The sequence below is a fragment of the Anolis sagrei genome, chromosome 2, assembly GCF_037176765.1.
Source record: "Anolis sagrei isolate rAnoSag1 chromosome 2, rAnoSag1.mat, whole genome shotgun sequence".
In the NCBI taxonomy this organism is placed as follows: Eukaryota; Metazoa; Chordata; class Lepidosauria; order Squamata; family Dactyloidae; genus Anolis; species Anolis sagrei.
The window spans coordinates 177,487,368-177,507,108 of record NC_090022.1 but is presented as its reverse complement, the minus strand read 5'-3'; the positions used below and the strand labels follow the sequence as shown (position 1 = coordinate 177,507,108).

At 45.1% G+C, this 19,741-nt stretch overlaps 1 protein-coding gene across 1 annotated transcript; it reads left to right on the top strand.

Annotated features, from left to right (window-relative positions):
* Positions 1–9,967: 9,967 nt before the first annotated feature.
* CCNQ (cyclin Q) lies at positions 9,968–17,167 on the top strand. The gene is made up of 5 exons (XM_067464201.1): positions 9,968–10,081; positions 11,715–11,898; positions 12,560–12,692; positions 13,722–13,949; positions 15,151–17,167. Exons 1-5 carry the CDS (start codon positions 9,994–9,996, stop codon positions 15,238–15,240), a joined length of 723 nt encoding a protein of 240 aa, XP_067320302.1. The 5' UTR covers positions 9,968–9,993; the 3' UTR covers positions 15,241–17,167.
* Positions 17,168–19,741: the final 2,574 nt, after the last annotated feature.

The following is a 19,741-nucleotide window of genomic DNA, read 5'->3' as shown; positions in this document are numbered from 1 at the left end:
CTTACATGGGGCCAAGCCTGGACAACAAAATACAGCAGTAAAATCAAAGCATATACAACAGAAAACAACAACATTAGCAAAATGACATTAATAATAATAATAATAATAATAATATAAAATAATATAAAAATTCCAATAGACACAATCACAATAGTGATGACAATGGGCGAGCCACATATTCCAGATAAAAAACAATTAACAGACTATGATGAGATAAAATAGGAACAGGACGTTTAAGTGGAACTCATAAAACACACAGAGTTGTGGGACAGAACATCCTATTTGGAGGGCACGAACTCCATTAGCCGAAAACGTTGAGGAGGTGTAAAATATCATGCTGTGCACCTACTCGCCAAAGGCGCAGCGGAAAAGCCAGGTTTTGAGGTTCTTTTTAAATGTTTCCAGTGAAGGGGCTTTCCTGATCTCCCCAGGTAAAGAGTTCCAAAGTCGGGGGGCCACAGAAGAGAAGGCTCTCTCCCTTGTGCCCACAAGACGAGCTTGTGAGATTGGTAGAGGCGAAAGGAGGACCTCCCCTGAGGAACGAAGGGCCCGGGTTGGTACGTGGAGCGAGATATGCTCACGAAGATACGAGATGCGGTTATCTGAAATGGAGCCTATTGCACCTAAAATTCTCCGGTGATTCCTGTAAAAAGTGATAAAAAATAATATTTTTTAAAAATCGGAGACAACACCTCAGTATTTTAGTATTTATTTGGTATTTTCAAGCTCTTTAAATGGTCTTTTGCCTCTTTCATATAGATGTCTGTTAATATACAGAAGAAGCTCTGATGCTCTTGGTGTGATGCGTTTTCCATTTTTCAGCATTCACTCAGCACAGCCTGTCTGGTGCCATATCCCTTGGTCATTTTCTCTTGACACACATGCCGATTGTCCAAAATTCAGGACTCCTTTCCTTGGGCATTCTCCATGTTTCCCCCTGGAACTGAATTCCCCCTAGGACTGAATGTCCAGATTACTATTAGCTGCTCCCCATTTCTTCTGACTCAAAGCAGTGTGTGTGAAACACTGGCCAAGGTTGCATTGTTCTGACAAATGCCAGTCGTGCCCGGCACAAGCCGGGAAGTATTAATTACTGATGGAGTACGGCAGAATGGAACTGGGCAGGCGCCAGCTCACGGCTGGTGTGTACATCCCTGCAACTTGGCGTAACATGGCTTCTGGCAGGGGCTACTGAAAGGCAGCTTGAATTTTCTCCTTCTCCTCACAAATTAAGCATTAGATGGGAGGGAGAGAATCATCAACTCACAGAGTTGGAAGAGACCACAAGGGCCATCCAGCTTCTGTATACAAGCCTCCAGAGAAGGAGACTACACTCCAATGCAATGTATTCCAGTGTTGAACAGCTCTTATAATCAGGAAGTTCCTCCTAACTTTTAGGCAAGATCTCTTTTCCTACATTTTGCATCCATGGCTCTGTGTCGTAAGGTGTATCTACACTGTAGAATTAATGCAGTTTGACACCAACTGCCATGGTTCATTGCGATGGTCTCCTGGGAGTTTTAATTTTGCAAGGTTTTTAGTCTTCTCTGCCAAAGAATGCTGCTGCCTCACCAACCCACAACTCCATTATTCCATAGCATTGGGCCATGCTATGGTGTTGGATTGCATTCATTTTATAGTGTAAATGCAGCCTGAGGACCCATCTACACTCCCATATAAAATACAGATTATGTACTTTGAATTTGATTATCTGGCAGTGTAGATTCATCTATATAAATAAAAATGTAATGTTCGTTTGTGGGATTAACAGAACTCAAAAACCACTGGACGAATTGACACCAAATTTGGACACAAGACACCTAACAACCCAATGTATGTCCTTCACTAAAAAAATTGATTTTGTCATTTGGGAGTTGTAGTTGCTGGTATTTATAGTTCACTTACAATCAAATAACATTCTGAACCCCACCAATTATGGAATTGAACCAAACTTGACACACAGTTTTCCCATGACCAACAGAAAGCACTGGAAGGGTTTGGTGGGCAGTGTCCTTTGGTTTTGGAGTTACAGTTCATATCTAGAGATCACTGTGGACTCAAACAATGATGGCTTTGGACCAAACTCTACACGAATACTCAATATGTCCAAATGTGAACACTGGTAGAGTTTGGGGAAAATAGAATCTTGACATTTGGGAGTTGTAGTTGCTGGGATTTATAGTTCACCTACAATCACAGAGCATTCTGAACCCCACCAACGATAGAATTGGGCCAAACCTCCTACACAGAACCCCATGTGGGCCACAGCAATGCGTGCCACGGGACGGCTAGTATCTATATAAATAAAAATGTAATGTTCGTTTGTGGGATTAACATAACTCAAAAACCACTGGACGAATTGACACCAAATTTGGACACAATGCACCTATCAGGCCAATGAGTGACCATCACTCATAAAAACACCGAAAAACACAGCAGAAAAGACTTTAAAAGCCAACCAACAAACATAAACATAACAACACATGCACAAAACCTCATATATATATATACGCAAACACACATATATGCACATATACACACACAAAACACATCTACACAGTCTGGGCTACAGAATCGCGTGGCAGGGGACAGCTAGTCTATATAAATAAAAATGTAATGTTTGTTTGTGGGACTAACATAACTCAAAAACCACTAGGCGAATTGACACCAAATTTGGACACAGTACACCTATCAGGCCAATGAGTGACCATCACTCATAAAAACACTGAAAAACGCAGCGGAAGAGACTTAAGAAGCCAAAAAAATAATAATAATACACTACAATGCATGTACTTAACCACATTGTTCCCCTTGACATTAAGTCCAGTCACGTCTGACTCGGTGGTGTGGGTGGGTTGTTGGTGCTCATCTTCTTTTCTCAGCCCAAGAGCCGGCGTTGTCCATAGACACCTCCAAAGTCATGTGACCAGCATGAATGCATGGAGCACCGTTACCTTTCCGCTAGAGAGGTACCTATTGATCTACTCACATTTGCATGTTTTCAAATTGCTAGGTTGGCAGAAGCTGAGGCTAACAGCAGGAGCTTATGCTGCTCCCCGGATTCAAACTTGCGACCTTTCGGTTAGCAAGTTTTATAGTTCAGCGGTTTAACCCACTGTGCCACTGGGGGCTTCGGCATAACCACATGTGTATTGATGCATAAACACATATACACAAATATATGCACACACATATATACACACACAAAACGCATATACACAGACTGGGCCACAGCAACCTGTGGCAGGGGACGGCTAGTATAATAATAGTAATATTTATTTCCTGCGGAATATCAACAAGGAAGGAGCCAGTCTGATGTCCACAGGAAGGGTGTTCAAAGCATATAATGTGGATTGTCTGACTTGATAATCTGGATTACAGTGTTCCCTCCCTTATCACGGGTGTTACATTCCAGGACCACCCGCAATAAGTGAAATTCCGCAAAGTAGGAACGCCCCCTCCCCTCTCACTCTCTCACTCACTCAATCTGCTCTTCTCCCCTCTGGGCCTCTTACCGCCGCTTGGGCCCCACAACACCTCCGCTGCCTCCTCAATTGCTCCAGAAGAGGATAGTCCAGGCGGAGGAGGCACCGCTTCTGGAGTGATTGAGAAGGCGGCGGAGGCGTCACTGGGTCCAAGCAGCGGCAAGAGGCCCAGGTGGTGATGAGGTGCCTCTTCCGCTGCTTCTGGAGCAGCAGCAACCATGGTGCCCATGCCAGGCCTGCTGGTAGGAAGGGAGGAACCGAGGCAGAGGAGGAGGAAAGTAAAGAGGGCAAGGAGGCTGAGCCACTGCCACCGGCTCGGCCTTGCAAGGTCTCTCAGATCTGCATCCAGAACACTTTGGTGGGGTCTTTCTGCTTGCTACTTGTGCGGTATATCTTAAACCCATTTTTTTTAAAAAAACTGCGAAACATCGAGTCCGCAAAAAGTGAACTGCAAAGTAGTGAGAGAACACTGTATATAGCAGTGTAGAAGGGATCTTAGGACCCTTCCAGACAAGCACTATATCCTAGGACAGTGGTTCTCAACGTTCCTGATGCTGCGACCCCTTAACACAGTTCCTCATGTTGTGGTTACCCCCAGCCATTAAATTATTTTCATTGCTACTTCATAATTGTAATTTCGAGGAAAATAGACCTTGACATTTTGGAGTTGTAGTTGCTGGGATTTATAGTTCACCTACAACCAAAGAGCATTCAGAAGCCCACCAACGATAGAATTAGGCTAAACTTCCCACACAGAACTCCCATGACCAACAGAAGCTACTGTCTGTGATGGTCTTTGGCGACCCCTCTGACACCCCCTCGCAACCCCTCCAGGGGTCCCGACCCCCAGGTTGAGAACCACTGTCCTAGGATCTGATCCCAGGTTTTCTGTTTATCCCAGATTATCTGGCGATGGGGACTCATATCATCCAGTTTAATGCAGAAAACCTAGGATAAGAACCTGGGATATAGGGTCTGTCTGAAAGGGCTCTTAGTCTCTGGTGCAGCAGAAAACAAATACCTTCCTCCTTATTATGACATTTAAAGAGAAAAAACAGAAGGAAGTGGAGGGACAGGGAGGTAGCAGCAAACAGGGAAGACGGAGAGACTGCTGCAGTAGCTCAGGCCTGGGGACATCTAAGGTCTATGCATCCCACTGCCTCCTCTCTTCCTCATGCAGCGCAATTCTGTTTATTGAGGAGAATTCCCACTGTGTTCAATCAGGTCTCCCTATGAAGCCTATCGAGGAGTGCAGTGGCAATCAAGGATCTGGCTGAATTTTGGGCCAGTGCCCTCTAGTGGGCACTTATTCCAGAAGACATTCTGCAGTGCTTTTGAGTTCACACATGGCAAAGTACCATTCTTCCCACTGGGAAGGAACCTGCGCCTAGGCCAGGCATGGGCAAACTTTCTAATTTGGGGGCCACATGCTAGCACTCCCTGCTAGGAGGACGGGCTGCCCGGTGATGCAAGGAAGGAAGATAAAGAGGAAGGAAAGAGAGGAGAGAAGGAAGGAAGGAAGGATGAAAGGAAGGGAGGGAGGGAGGAGGGAAGGATGGAAGGAGAAAGAGGTAGAAAGAGAAGGAGGGAGGAAAGAGGGAAGGAAGGAGGGATGAACCAGTGGAAGGGAAGGATGAAAGGAAGGGAAGGAGGAAGGAAAAGAGGAGGAAGGAAGGGATGAAGAGGATGGAAGGAAGGGATGAAAGGATAAAGGAAAGAGAGAAGGAAAGAAAGACAAATGGGAAGGAAGGAAGGAAGGAAGGAAGGAGAAAGGGGAGAGGGAGGAAAGAGAGAAGGAAGGAAGGGTGAAAGGGTAGAAGGGAAGATGGAAGGAAATCCGGATCTTGGCAGGATCGCCAAACATCAATGTTTATTGCAGCCACTCAATGACAATAGGAATGGCTGGCTCGCAGGCCCTAAGACTCGCTGGCCGCATGGGCATTTCCTACCTCCATAATCCTCTCAAGAATCAATTGTTTCCCTCTCGTCCCGCCTACCTCTTTTTGCTATATAAATTATATATAAATTATATAATATATATAAATTAAATATTATATATATATATATATATATATATATATATAATTATAGTTGCTGGGATTTAGTTTACATACAAAATGCATTCAGAACTCCACCAACGATGGAATTGAACCAAATTGGAACACAGAACTCCCATAACCAACAGAAAATATGACCTTGAGTTTTGGAGTTGTAGTTCACCTACATCCAGAGAGCACCGTGAACTCAAGCAATGATGGGCCTGGACCAAACTTTGCACAAATACTCAATATGCCCAAATGTGAACACTGGTGGAGTTTGGGGAAAACAAACCCTGACATTTGGGAGTTGTAGTTGCTGGGATTTATAGTTCACCTACAATCAAAGAGCATTCTGACCTCCACCAACAATGTAATCAAACCAAACTTGGCACATAGAACTCCCATGACCAACAGAAAAAAATGGAAGCTTTTGGTGGGTGTTGACCTTGAGTTTTGGAGTTGTAGTTCACCTACATCCAGAGAGCACTGTGAACTCAAGCAATGATGGGTCTGGACCAAACTTTGCACAAATACTCAATATGCCCAAATGTGAACACTGGTGGAGTTTGGGGAAAACAGACCCTGACATTTGGGAGTTGTAGTTGCTGGGATTTATAGTACACCTACAATCAAAGAGCATTCTGACCTCCACCAACAATGTAATCAAACCAAACTTGGCACAAAGAACTCCCATGACCAACAGAAAATATTGGAAGCTTTTGGTGTGCATTGACCTTGAGTTTTGGAGTTGTAGTTCACCTACATCCAGAGAGCACCGTGAACTCAAACAATGATGGCTCTGGACCAAATTTTGCACAAATACTCAACATGCCCAAATGTGAACACTGGTATAGTTTGGAGGAAACAGACCCTGACATTTGGGAGTTGTAGTTGCTGGGATTTATAGTTCACCTGCAATCAAAGAGCATTCTGAATCCTACCAACAATAGAATTGATGCAAACTTCCCACAAAGAACCCTTATGGCCAACAGTAAATACTGTGTTTTCTGTTGGCCTTTGGTGACCCCTCTGACACCCCCTCGCAACCCCTCAACAGACCCCCAGGTTGAGAAACGCTGGTGTAGATCATAATAAATTGTGGCAAGTTTTTGGTATGGAAGAACTTCCTGGCTGTGAGAGACAGCAGTGGAACTCTCTGCCCCGGAGTGTGGTAGAGGCTCCTTCTTTGGAAGCTTTTAAACAGAGGCTGGATGGCCATCTGTCGGGGGTGCTTTGAATGCAATTTTCCTGCTTCTTGGCAGGGGGTTGGACTGGATGGCCCATGAGGTCTCTTCCAACTCTAGGATGCTATGATATCTTGGGATATAGGGCTGTGTGGAAGGGGCCTCTGGACCTTTGAAAGATGCGCGTTCAGGAAAAACAGGGTTAAAAAAGGCGGAGGGGGGAGTAGGCGGAGCGACTTCCTCGCCAGGCCCGCTTCACGTGACAAGCGCCACGTGGGAAGGGGCGGACTCGCTTCCCCTTTGCTCATCCTGGCTGCTGGGCTGCTTCTTCCTGGAGGAGGGAAGCTTTCCCTACTTGGCTGCATCAGATTGGGTCTGCAGAGGGGGCCAAGGGGTGAGAAGCCGGGTTGAAGGAGTGGGTTTTGGGGAGAGGGGTTGGATGTCTCTTAGGGTGCATCTCGACAGTAGAATTAACGCAGTTCGACTCCACTTTAACTCCCATGGCGCAATGCAATTGGATCCTGAGAGTTATAGTCAGTTCCCGGGTTGTAAATATCATTTCCTAATTGGTCCTATTATTAAAAAATAGGAAAAGTTTCTTAAACTACCAAATAGTGTCTAGATCCAGGGATGTCATTCTGCTTTGGTTAGACCACACCTGGAATAATGTGTCCAATTCTGGGCACCACAATTGAAGAGAGATATTGACAAGCTGGAATGTGTGCAGAGGAGGGCGACTAAAATGATCAAGGTTCTGCAGAACAAGCCCTATGAGGAGTGGCTTAAAGAGCTGGGCATGTTTAGCCTGAAGAGGAGAAGGCTGAGGGGAGACATGATAGCCGTGTATAAATATGTGAGAGGAAGTCATAGGGAGGAGGGAGCGGACTTGTTTTCTGGACTAGGACGCAGAACAATGGCTTCAAACTACAAGAAAGGAGATTCCATCTGAACATGAGGAAGAACTTCCTGACTGTGAGAGCTGTTCAGCAGTGGAACTCTCTGCCCCGGAGTGTGGTGGAGGCTCTTTCTTTGGAAGCTTTTAAACATAGGTTGGATGGCCATCTGTCGGGGGTGCTTTGAATGCAATGTTCCTGCTTCTTGGGAAGGGGTTGGACTGGATGGCCCATGAGGTCTCTTCCAACTCTATGATTCTAAAACGTTGCTTTTGTGGGACATCCTGCCGCACATTTTGCTATAGTCTTTCAATGAATATCTCATAGAGTCTCAACTAATTCTACATAGTTTGTGGCAACCACAAAAATGACATTTCTGGACTAGCGCAACTACTTTCAAGGTAAGTACCGCATAATTAAACGGGAAATTAAACAAGAAATAACGCTTTCATACCAGGAAAACAGATCCCCCCCCCCCAAAAAAAATTGTTACATGATATTATAGGTAGTCTTTCGGCTTCGTTACCAAAAAGTGCCATGTGCAGCTCCCAGGACTTCATAGGAGTGAACCACAGCAATTTGTGGTCTCAAACTGCATTAAGTAAACAGTGGAGATGCATCCTCAGGCCCCTTCTACACTGCCCCTATATCCCCAGATCTGATCCCAGATTATCTTCTCTAAACTGGATTATATGAGTCCACACTGCAAGATAATCTGGGATAAAGAGATAATCTGGGATCAGACCCTGGGATATTCCATTAGGCGATCCCTCGTAGTCCGAGGATGATGGTCCTCCAAGGTTCTGTCGGTGGGTCCGTAGGTAACTGTGGAGCCCTATTCTTGATCTGCATCTTCTCCTGCAGTGAGGGCATTGGTTTCCAGGTGGAAAGCGGTCCCATTCAGGGTTGGCTTGATGCGCCTTCCTCTTGGCACATTTTTCTTTTTCGCCCTCCATTCGTGCCTCTTCAAACTCCACAGCACTGCTGGTCACAGCTCACTTCCAGCTGGAGTACTCACAGGCCAGGGCTTCCCAGTTCTCAGTGTCTATGCCAGAGTTTTTAAGGTTGGCTTTGAGCCCGTCTTTAAATCTCTTTTCCTGCCCACCAATATTCTGTTTTCCATTCTTGACTTTGGAGTAGAGCAACTGCTTTGGGAGACGGTGGTTGGGCATCTGGACAACGTGGCCGGTTCAGCGCAGTTTTTGGCGGAGGACCATTGCTTCAGTGCTGGTGGTCTTTGCTTCTTTCAACACGCTGACATTTGTCCGCTTGTCTTCCCAAGAGATTTGCAGGATTTTCCGGAGGCAGCACTGATGGAATCGTTCCAGGAGTTGCATGTGACATCTGTAGACTGTCCACGTCTCGCAAGCATATATCATTGCCATAAATCCAGAGTGTCAAAGCAGATAATCCACATTACATTCTTTAAAATTGATTATATTAGTCTACACTGCCATATAATCCAGTTCAAAGCAGGTAATCTGAGTTTTCTATGGCAGGGTTAAAGGGACCGCTTACAATCCGGTTCATCAAAGCAGATAATCTTTGAGCTGGATTACATAAATCTACACTGCCCTATAATCCAGTTTAAAGCAGATAGTCCGAATTTTATATGGCAGTGTAGAAGGGGCCTGAGTCTCCTCTGCCAGATAATATAGGATAAGAAGATGATCTGGGGGGTCCTAAATCCATGCAGCCCTATATCCCAGAATATCAAGGAAGAAAATCCCACACTGAGTCCACACTCGGTTAATGTGGGATTTCCTGCCTTGATATTCTGGGATATAGGGCTGTGTGGAAGGGTCCTGGGATCAAATTCTGGGATGAAGGGGCCTCTGGGATAAAGGGGCGTGTAAATCTTGCTAGGCCTTGCAAAGCCTTAGAGGTGGTGCCTTGTGTAATGACTTCACTAGAGAAAGTTGGCTCTGTGCTGGGTTTTAATCCAGATTTTCAAGGAGTGATCCGGAGGTGCTTGAGGTAATGATGGGGTTCAGCACCTTCAATGGCTCCTTGGAAGTTTGGGCTAGAACCTTGAGTGGATTGCACAATCCACTAACATGGAAATGATCCCTTGCCAACGTGGCCAAGGTGAATTCGGCGAGGAAGGGAGGAGGAAGGGCTGAGCTTGTCTTAGGCGGCTGGCGAAGAGGTTGTTGTTTATTCATTCAGTCATTTCTGACTCTTCGTGACCTCATGGACCAGCCCACCCCCAGCTCCTTCAAGGTCAATCCAGTCACTTCAAGGATACCATCCATCCATCTTGCCCTTGATCGGCCCCTCTTCCTTTTTCCTTCCATTTTCCATTTTCTGGTGAAGAGGACAAGGGGTCTAAATAAGTCTCCGCATGTTTTCTTTTCCTCATGCAGCCTCTTTGGTCTCTTCTGCAACACTCATGGAGCCCCCAGCATTGGAAGAGGCTAGTCCGGTATCTGCAGATGCCAGAACGCATTTCAAAGTCTGCCGGTTCATTATGGAGGCAGGTGAGAAGAATGTGTTAGGTTTCCTAGTTTGGGTGTAGATCAGAGTTCCGCAATGCCCCAATTGTAACTGTTCCTGTGAGGAAGGAGGCCTGTGTAAGACTCCTTCTGCACTGCCTTATGGTCAGAAGTGATCTTAATGCTTCTGACACTCAGACAGCTGTGCTACAGTCCCGGTGCTAACTGCGGTGGGAAGCTTCCCATCAACAAGGTAAAGTATCATAGCAATGCAGATGGAAAATCTGGATTCTATGGCAGTGTAGAAGGGGCCATTGATGTGAACGGAGATACACTATAGTTACTTGGCGAAATCTGTGAGGGACAATGGCGGGTGCGGTAGGGAGGGGGAAGGCAAGTTGTTGGATTTCAGCTCCCATTGTTCTAAATGTAGAGTAAGAACCATGTAGCCCTTCAGATATTGTTGGAGTATAGCCCTCAGCATTCCTCCTCATTTGCTATGCTAGAACTGATGGGACCTGTAGTCCAAAACCATGTGGTGCCTGCATGACTTCCTGATTCAATTAGAATCTACACTACCATATAAAATCCAGATTATCTCATTTGAATGGGGTTATATGGCAGTGTCCAACCATATAATCCACCTCGAAGCAGATGATGTGGATCATCTGCTTTGATAATCTGGATTATACTTAGGCCAGTGTAGATCTAGCCTGAATTAAGGAGTATGGAAGTCCATGGTATAGAATAGAGTAATCACAACCCATGCCGTAAGGGGAAAAATAGTAAATCTGGCATCACAAAGAAAATTAAACCAGCATTTAACTTACTAAAATTTACTGATATTAAAAAACCAATATCTGTGGTTTCTAGGCCTGGGTAACAACGGAAAAATTTGTTTCTAAAATCGATTCGTTTTTTGGGGGGTTTTGCGTTTCGTTATTTAAAATAATTACAAAATTTTCCTTTTAAAAAGTTCGATATTTACGAAATTTCGTAAATGTGAAAAAAAATTACAAAACAATAACGAATTGATTCGTTAATGGCGGACGCGACCGCGAAATACGCTAAAAAACCTCCAAAAACTTCTGAAGCTTCCCTCTCCCTCTGTTGTTGACTGTTGGTGTGATATTATAATTTTTTTTCACTAATTAAACAAAAAACAACCATAAAACTTGCCCCAGACATGCGGAAATAATAACGAAACGACCTCAGAACAATAACGAAACGAATACAATAACAAAATACGAAGCATTTACAAAATGTGTTTAAAAATTCGTTTTTTTTAAAAATTGCTCCAGAATGGTTCGTTATCGTTTTGTAATTTAAAAAATTAACGAATTATTAACGAATTACGAATTAATGAAAAGAAACCGCCCAGCCCTAGTGGTTTCATTTACCTGACAAAATATGGCATGTTCTCTCTCTAGGCATTTCCTAGGTCCTCTAGCACAAATCCATGGCATGTTTCACTGGAAGCTATATAATCATAGAGCTGGAAGAGAGACCAAGGGCCATCTAGTCCAACCCCATTCTACTATGTGGGGGGACACAGTCAAATCCCTCCCAGTAGATTGACCGTAGAGTTGAGGTAGAGGACTTAGCGATGCTTAGAGAAGTGACACTCCCTGCACCTTGCTTAACCTCCTTCGTCTTTGTATCTCCTTCTTGCCCACAGGTGTGAAGCTGGGCTTGCGCTCCATTCCCATTGCCACAGCTTGTACTATATATCACCGGTTCTTTACGGAAGTGCCTCTGGAGCCATATGATCCTTACCTGGTTGCCATGGCTGCCCTCTACCTGGCCGGGAAGGTAGAAGAGCAGCACCTACGAACAAGAGACATTATCAATGTGAGCCACAGGTAAATAAGGGCAAGTTGTCTTTGTGTGAATGTGTGTATATATAAGAGAAAGAATATTGAACTGGGTGGACTAGGAGTGTTGGGCTCGGGAGACCCGTGTTCGATTCTCTGCTCAGCCATGGAAACCTACTGAATGATCTTGGGAAAGTCAGCCCCAGGTTTCTCTTAGGGTTGCGATAAATCAGAAGTGACTTGAAGGCACACAGCAACAAGACATCAAGGGCAGAGTAGTAGAGCAGTGCTTCTCAACTTGGGGGTTGGGACCCCTGGGGGGTTGTGAGGGGATTTCAGAGGGTTCACCAAAGACCATGCTCCAAGTCGCTTCTAGTCATTTCTGGGCCAGAGAAGCAGATGGCGAAAACAGAAGAACGGCCTGCCTCAAGGGAGCGTGCTTGCTCCATCAATATTCAACATTTACACAAATGACCAGCCACTGCCAGAAGGGACAGAGAGTTTCATCTGTGCTGATGATCGTGCCATTACTGCTCAAGCAGGGAGCTTTGAGATGGTTGAACAGAAGCTCTCCAAAGCTCTAGGTCAGTTGTTCTCAACCTGTGGGTCCCCAGGTGTTTTGGTCTACAACTCCCAGAAATCCCAGGGCAAAGAAATATAGGGAAGAGCGCCTTCTAACCTTTGGCCTTCTGTTTTTTTTCCCCAACAGGTACCTGCACCCCCGGAGTGAGCCCCTTGAGCTGGACACCCATTTCTGGGAGCTAAGGGACAGCATTGTCCAGTGCGAGATGCTCATGCTACGGATGCTCTGCTTCCGTGTCTCCTTCCAGCACCCCCATAAGGTTCAGACTGAATACCATAATGTACTACTTGTGGCACAAATTATTTAGAAAGAAAAGGGTTTGGTTTCTGCAGTTTTTCCTTCAATACAGAGCAGTGGTGGGCAACATATGGTCCTTTAGATCAGTGGTTCTTAGCCTCTGGTCCTCCAGATGTTTTGCACTTCAGCTCCCAGAATTCTGAGTATTGATTATACAGTCTGGAAAATGAAGTGCAAAAAATCCAGAGGATTTGAGCACCAGTGTCTAGATCAGGGGTCCTCAAACTAAGGCCCAGGGGCCGGATACGACCCTCCAAGGTCATCTACCCGGCCCTCGCTCAGGGTCAACCTAAGTCTGAAAAGACTTAAAAGAACACAACAACAACAATCCTCTCTCATCAGCCAAAAGCAGGCCCACACTCCCCATTTAAATACTAATAAGCTTATATTTGTTAACATTGTTCTTTTAATTATTGTATTGTTTTAAAATGTTTTTTGCACTGCAAGTAAGATATGTGCAGTGTGCATAGGAATTCATTCATATTTTTGCCAAATCATAATCCGGCTCTCCAGCAGTTTGAGGGACTGTGACCTGGCCCTCTGTTTAAAACGTTTGAGGACCCCTGGTCTAGATTAAGCCTTCTTAAACTTTTCCTAGTCACGACCTCTTTCTTCTCAATATTTTTTTTACATGATTCCAGGTATATAGGTATATAAAATAGATATAAAGATCAATCATTTGCTGATTTAAAAAATCAGCATTTACAAGGCTTGCTAAACAGATTGCTTTTCCTTTTAGTGGAGTTTAGATGGAACATGAAACATTTTCTACAGAGTCCATTGTAAACACTGTCAATCTCGCAACCTCTGAGGATGCCTGCCATAGATGCAGGTGAAACGCCAGGAGAGAATGCTTCTGGAACATGGCCATACAGCCCGGAAAACACACAACAACCCAATGGCCTTTATGCTAGAGATGTTGTTGATAAATTGTCTCCAATTCATCTTTGTTTTTAGCCATCCCTGACTGTTGCTGTTCTCTTCCTTGCAGTACCTTCTCCACTACTTACTCTCCCTGAAGCACTGGATGAACCGGCACAGTTGGGACCGGACTCCAGTGGCAGTGGCAGCGTGGGCCCTTTTGCGGGACAGCTATCACGGGCCCTTGTGCCTCCAGCATGCTCCCCAGCACATTGCTGTCACTGTCCTTTACCTCGCTTTGCAGTGTTATGGGGTTGAAGTCCCAGCTGAAGGTGAAGCTGAGCGGCCTTGGTGGCAGGTGAGAAAGTGGGGGGTATATGGGGAGCAAAGTTCAAGGATGCCCCCAATTGGGATAAGAATGGTTAATGTGTCCCCAAACAGATCCTGGTTGTTCTCTGAGGCCCTTTCCACACAGCTGTGTAAAATCCACGTTTAACTGGATTATATGGCAGTGTGGACTCAGATAATCCAGTTCAGAGCAGATATTCTGGTGGATATGGCTGTGTGGAAGGGCCCTGAGTGTGCCTGTGGGGGATCTTTCTGCATGCTTTATTCACAGCTTGGATATAAGGAAATGTAATTCCTATGGCAGTGGAACCATATTGTCTCTTGAGTTCCACCAAGACTGGGGAAAGTGTGTGAACCTTTAGAATATTCTTTATATATCAGACATGATCATGTTATGCCGAACCAAGTTATGGATCACATTTTTATGTTCTTAAAGCAACAAGGTGTAGAATCAGTAAGAGTTTGTTGCGCCAGTTCCACTGGCTGCCAATTAGCTTCTGAGCACAATTCAAAGTGCTGGTTTTAGCCTACAAAACCCTATACGGTTCCGGCCCGGTTTACCTGTCCAAATGTATTCTCCCCTATGAACCATCAAGACAATTAAGATCTTCTGGTGGGCCCTTGTTCTTGGTCCCGCCACTTTCGCAATCGCATCTGACGGGAATGAGAGACAGGGCCTTTTCTGTGGTGGCCCCTCGGCTATGGAACTCTCTCCCGATTGAGATCAGATCTGCCCCCTCCCTCCTGTCCTTCAGGAGGCTGGTGAAATCCTGGCTATGGAAGGAAGCATTCCCAGAGTAATGGTTGAAACCGACTACAGAACAAAGTTATCGACCACACATACGGACTGAGTTGGACATGATTTTATCTTGGCAATTTGGCTTATTTGTAATTTTAATCGATATGTATTTTAACTGGTTATTATATGATGTTTTTAGATTGTACTATTAGCATTGAATCCTTGCTGTAAGCCGGTCTGAGTTCCTCTCCCTCCACAGTGGTTGAGAAGATCGGGATATAACAGTTTTAAATAAATAAATAATAAGTCCAACACTTCCTGTCTAGGACTTTGTGATGTATTTTTGAATGATGCGTGCAAATCAAAGTAAGGTGGACTTTTGCAGTTGACAGATTGTGATTTTGTCAATGTTCTTTGTTATTTGTTGTTGTTATTATTATTATTTCATCTATGTTTCCTGGCCTTTTTTCAGGTGTTCAGCGAAGATCTCTCCAAGAGCATCATTGATCAGATTGTCTTGGATTTGATCAAGATCTATACTTTGGATGCCGAGATTGCCTAGATGCACAAAAAAGAGAAAGCCAAGTGGCTCAGTGTTCCCAGCTGAACTGATGTCTTCAACCTGGGGTTGAGATGCTAACAAGTTGACTCAAAACTGAAGAGACTGGCACCAGATCAGTATCTTGCATCCCTTTGAGCTGTCCAACTGATTAGGATCAGGTTTGGATTAGCGCCCATGCCTTGGTGAAGGTGGGACATTCCTGGTTTGATGTATTGTCGAAGGCTTTCATGGCCGGAATCACTGGGTTGTTGTAGGGTTTTTCGGGCTATATGGCCATGGTCTAGAGGCATTTTCGCCTGACGTTTTGCCTGCATCTATGGCAAGCATCCTCAGAGGTAGTTCTGATCCTTAGTCCATTTGCAACCTCCTTTTGAAGCCAAGAGTAAACTTCTTGTCCAGCTACTTGTAATACAGGATTCAGAATCGGAGGATACAGGAAATAAGGATAGTAGCCCTGTTTGCATCTTTTGGTTCACACTTGTTACAGGGGAAATGTGCTTCCAGATTATTTCCCCAACTTCTGTTTCCTGGACTATCCCCGAAAGCCTCAGCACAGCCCCTGCTTTTCTGGTCTTGATGCTGCTGTGAGTGCGACACAACCAGGTCGGACTGTAGTAAATCCTGGAGGAGCTTTCAAGGCACAGATCAAGACCACTGATAATATTTCTTTACTAAATATTGGAGTGTTGGAGTGCGGTTTCTTCTTCTTAAATGTTTTCTGACTCCAGTGATGTGACACGATCAGGGGAGTATCAAGGTGAATAGATATAATTCCTGAACTCATACCTCTTTCATACCTATGAAGGGTTGGCGGTATGTGTGTGTGTGTGTATCAGCCAGTCTGTGTGTTTCTATCTCCATCTGTTTGTCTGTTTGTTCTGTGGAGTCAAAGGCTTAGTCAGGTAGCTTTGCAGCCCTCCAGATACTGTTGAAAAACATCTCCCATCATCCTTGCCAGCAACTCATGGGAGTTGCATTTGGAGGGCACAGATTTCCTGTGCTGGATTGAGACGGTTGAGCCAGACATAACATTTTCTGTGGCCCATTTTTAAGACTCGAGGCAAAATGGCACACTCCAACTTAGGGTGCATCTGCACTGTAGAATTAATGCAGTTTGATACCCCTTTAACTGCTGTGGCATAGTGCTGTGGAATCTGGAGATTTATAGATTGGCAAAGCATCAGCAGTTTTTGACAGAGAAGGCTAAAAGGCATTGTAAAACTACAACTTCCAGGATTCCATAGTATTCAGCTGTGGAAGCAGGAGCCCCCGGTGGCGCAGTGGGTGAAACCCCTGTGCCGGCAGGACTGAAGACCGACAGGTTGTAGGTTTGAATCCGGGGAGAGCGCGGATGAGCTCCCTCTCTCAGCTCCAGCTCCTCATGCGGGGACATGAGAGAAGCCTCCCACAAGGATGGTAAAAACATCAAAACATCCAGGCGTCCCCTGGGCAACGTCCTTACAGACGGCCAATTCTCTCACACCAGAAGTGACTTGCAGTTTCTCAAGTAGCCTCTGACATGACCAAAAAAAAAAAGCCATGGAAGTTGATGTGTTGATAAACTGCATTAACTCTATACTGTAAATGCACTTGCAAGATGTCTTTTGGCTTCCCAATTCCCTCATTTGGTTTGATTGATTTGGGTACCACTCTTGTGTTTTTTGCATGTAGGGCTCAGGTAAAGGAAGGAAGGTTTTGAACACCTAGAAATGAAGTACACATGGGGAAGAAGGGGAAGAAGGGGCATAGGGAACGTAAGGAAAGTATTGCAATCCAAGTTGTTTTCTTTGTGCCTTGGAAGTCATTGGAGGGATCTGAAGGAGTTGTGTATGTCTGCAAAATAATTCAGCTCTAATTCATAGTATTCTTTTCTGGGGTCATCCTGTTAGTGCTGCACCTACTCAAAATAAAGTGGACACCAATTGTCTTGACAGCCTCTCATTTCATAGGAGCCCCCGATGGCACAATGGGTTAAACCTTTTGTGCTGGCAGGACTGATGACTGACAGGTCAGCTGTTCTAATCTGGGGAGAGCAGGTTGAGTTCCCTCTGTCAGCTCCAGCTTCCCATGCGGGGACATGAGAGAAGCCTCCCACAAGGATGGTAAAACATCAAACATCCGGGTGTTCCCTGCACAACGTCCTTGCAGACGGCCAATTCTCACACCAGAAGTGAGTCAGTTGCTCCTGACATGGAAAAAAAAATCATAGAACTATAGAGTTGTCCAATCTCGATAAAATAGTGAAGAGTAAAGACATCACACTGGCAACGAAGATCCGCATAGTTAAAGCAATGGTATTCCCCGTAGTAACCTACAGATGTGAGAGCTGGACCATAGGGAAGGCTGAGCGAAGGAAGATAGATGCTTTTGAACTGTGGTGATGGAGGAAGGTTCTGAGAGAGCCTTGGAACGCCAGAAGATCCAACCAGTCCATCCTCCAGGAAATCAAGCCCGACTGCTCATTGGAGGGAAGGATAGTAGAGACAAAGTTGAAGTACTTTGGCCACATCATGAGAAGAAAGGAAAGCTTAGAGAAGACAATGATGCTGGGGAAAATGGAAGGAAAAAGGAAGAGGTGCCGACCAAGGGCAAGATGGATGGATGGCATGACTGGATTGACCTTGAAAGAACTGAGGGTGGCTGACAGGGAGCTCTGGCATGGACTGGTCCATGAGGTCACGAAGAATCGGAAATGACTGAACGAATGAACAGCAACAAGTAAAATAGTGTCCCTTACATACTATGATTATTCACTGAGTGAAGGAAGATAGATACTTTTGAACTGTGGTGCTGGAGGAAAGTTCTGAGAGTGCCTTGGACCGCAAGAAGATCCAACCAGTCCATACTTCAGGAAATAAAGCCCGACTGCTCATTGGAGAGAAGGATAGTAGAGGCCAAGATGAAGTACTTTGGCCACATCATGAGAAGAAAGGAAAGTGTAGAGAAGACAATGATGCTGGGGAAAATGGAAGGAAAAAAGAAGCGGGGCCGACCAAGGGCAAGATAGATGGATGGCATCCTTGAAGTGACTGGATTGACCTTGAAGGAGCTGGTAGTGGTGACGGCCAACAGGGAGCTCTGGCATGGGTTGGTCCATGAGGTCACGAAGAGCTGGAAATGACTGAGCGAACGAACAACAACATAGAGTTGTAAGGGACCCCAAGGGCCAGCCAGTCCAATCCCTTGCCATGCAGGAAAAGCACAAAGTGCCCTCGACAGATGGTCATCCAGCCTTTGTTTCAAGGCCTCCAAAGAAGAGCTACTGCTACACTTTGAGACAGTTAGGAAGGTCATTCTAATTTTCAGGTGGAATCTCCTTTCCTGGAATTTGAACCCATTGAATCCTAGTCTCCAGGGCAGTAGAAAATAAGCCTGTCATGTCAAATTCAGATTGTCACAAAAGGGCTGCCCTGTAATTTTATTTCCATCCCAGCAGGCATAAACCTCTATCAATCAGTAGCCTTTATTGTTAACCTGTCAGTCTTACCACCCACCTTGCCCTCCCACTGGCAATTCCCTTTCCCACTTTGTGCCTCAGTGAGTGATCGTGAGTAAGGAGGGAAACGTTAAATGTCTTCCAGCACACACAGAGACATTACTGGATGGAGAAAGAAAAAAATGTTTCTTTCTCATTCTCCTACCGATTTCCCTGTCTGAACTCTGTCATGGGATTAAGGATATGGGGACAGAGCAGTACGTATGAAAAAGATCTTGGAGTCCTCGTGGACAACAAGTTAAACATGAGCCAACAATGTGATGTGGTGGCAAAAAAAGCCAATGGGATTTTGGCCTGCATCAATAGGAGCATAGTGTCGAGATCTAGGGAAGTCATTCTACCCCTCTATTCCGCCTTGGTTAGACCACGCCTGGAATATTGTGTCCAATTCTGGGCACCACAATTCAAGAGCGATATTGACAAGCTGGAATGTGTCCAGAGGAGAGCAACTAAAATGATAAAAGGTCTGGAGAACAAGCCCTATGAGGAGCAGCTTAAGGATCTGGGCATGTTTAGCCTGAAGAAGAGAAGGATGAGAGGAGATATGATAGCCATGTATAAATATGTGAAAGGAAGCCACAGGGAGGTGGGAGTAAGATTATTTTTTGCTTCCCTGGAGACTAGGACGCGAAACAATGGCTTCAAACTACAAGAGAGGAGATTCCATCTGAACATGAGGAAGAACTTCCTGACTGTGAGAGCCGTTCAGCAGTGGAACTCTCTGCCCCGGAGTGTGGTGGAGGCTCTTGTGGTATGGATGTTTTGGCTGTATGATACATGAAAACGCTGAACATGTTCATAATCAGTGTTTGTGTTAGTCATAGGTAAAGATAAAGGTTTTCCCTTGACATTAGGTCCAGTCGTGTCTGATTCTGGGGGTTGGTGTTCATCTCCATTTCTAAGATGAAGAGCCAGTATTGTCCATAGATGCCCCTAGGTCATGTGGCTGCCATGACTTCATGGAGCACCGTTACCTTCCCGTGGAAGCAGTACCTATTGATCTAC

Coding starts and splice junctions, on each gene's coding strand:
- CCNQ (XM_067464201.1), top strand. CDS start 9,994: ATGGAGCCCCCAGCATTGGAAGAGGCTAGTCCGGTATCTGCAGATGCC. Junction 10,082..11,714: donor CCGGTTCATTATGGAGGCAG/GTGAGAAGAATG, acceptor TCTTGCCCACAG/GTGTGAAGCTGGGCTTGCGC. Junction 12,693..13,721: donor CCTTCCAGCACCCCCATAAG/GTTCAGACTGAA, acceptor TCTTCCTTGCAG/TACCTTCTCCACTACTTACT.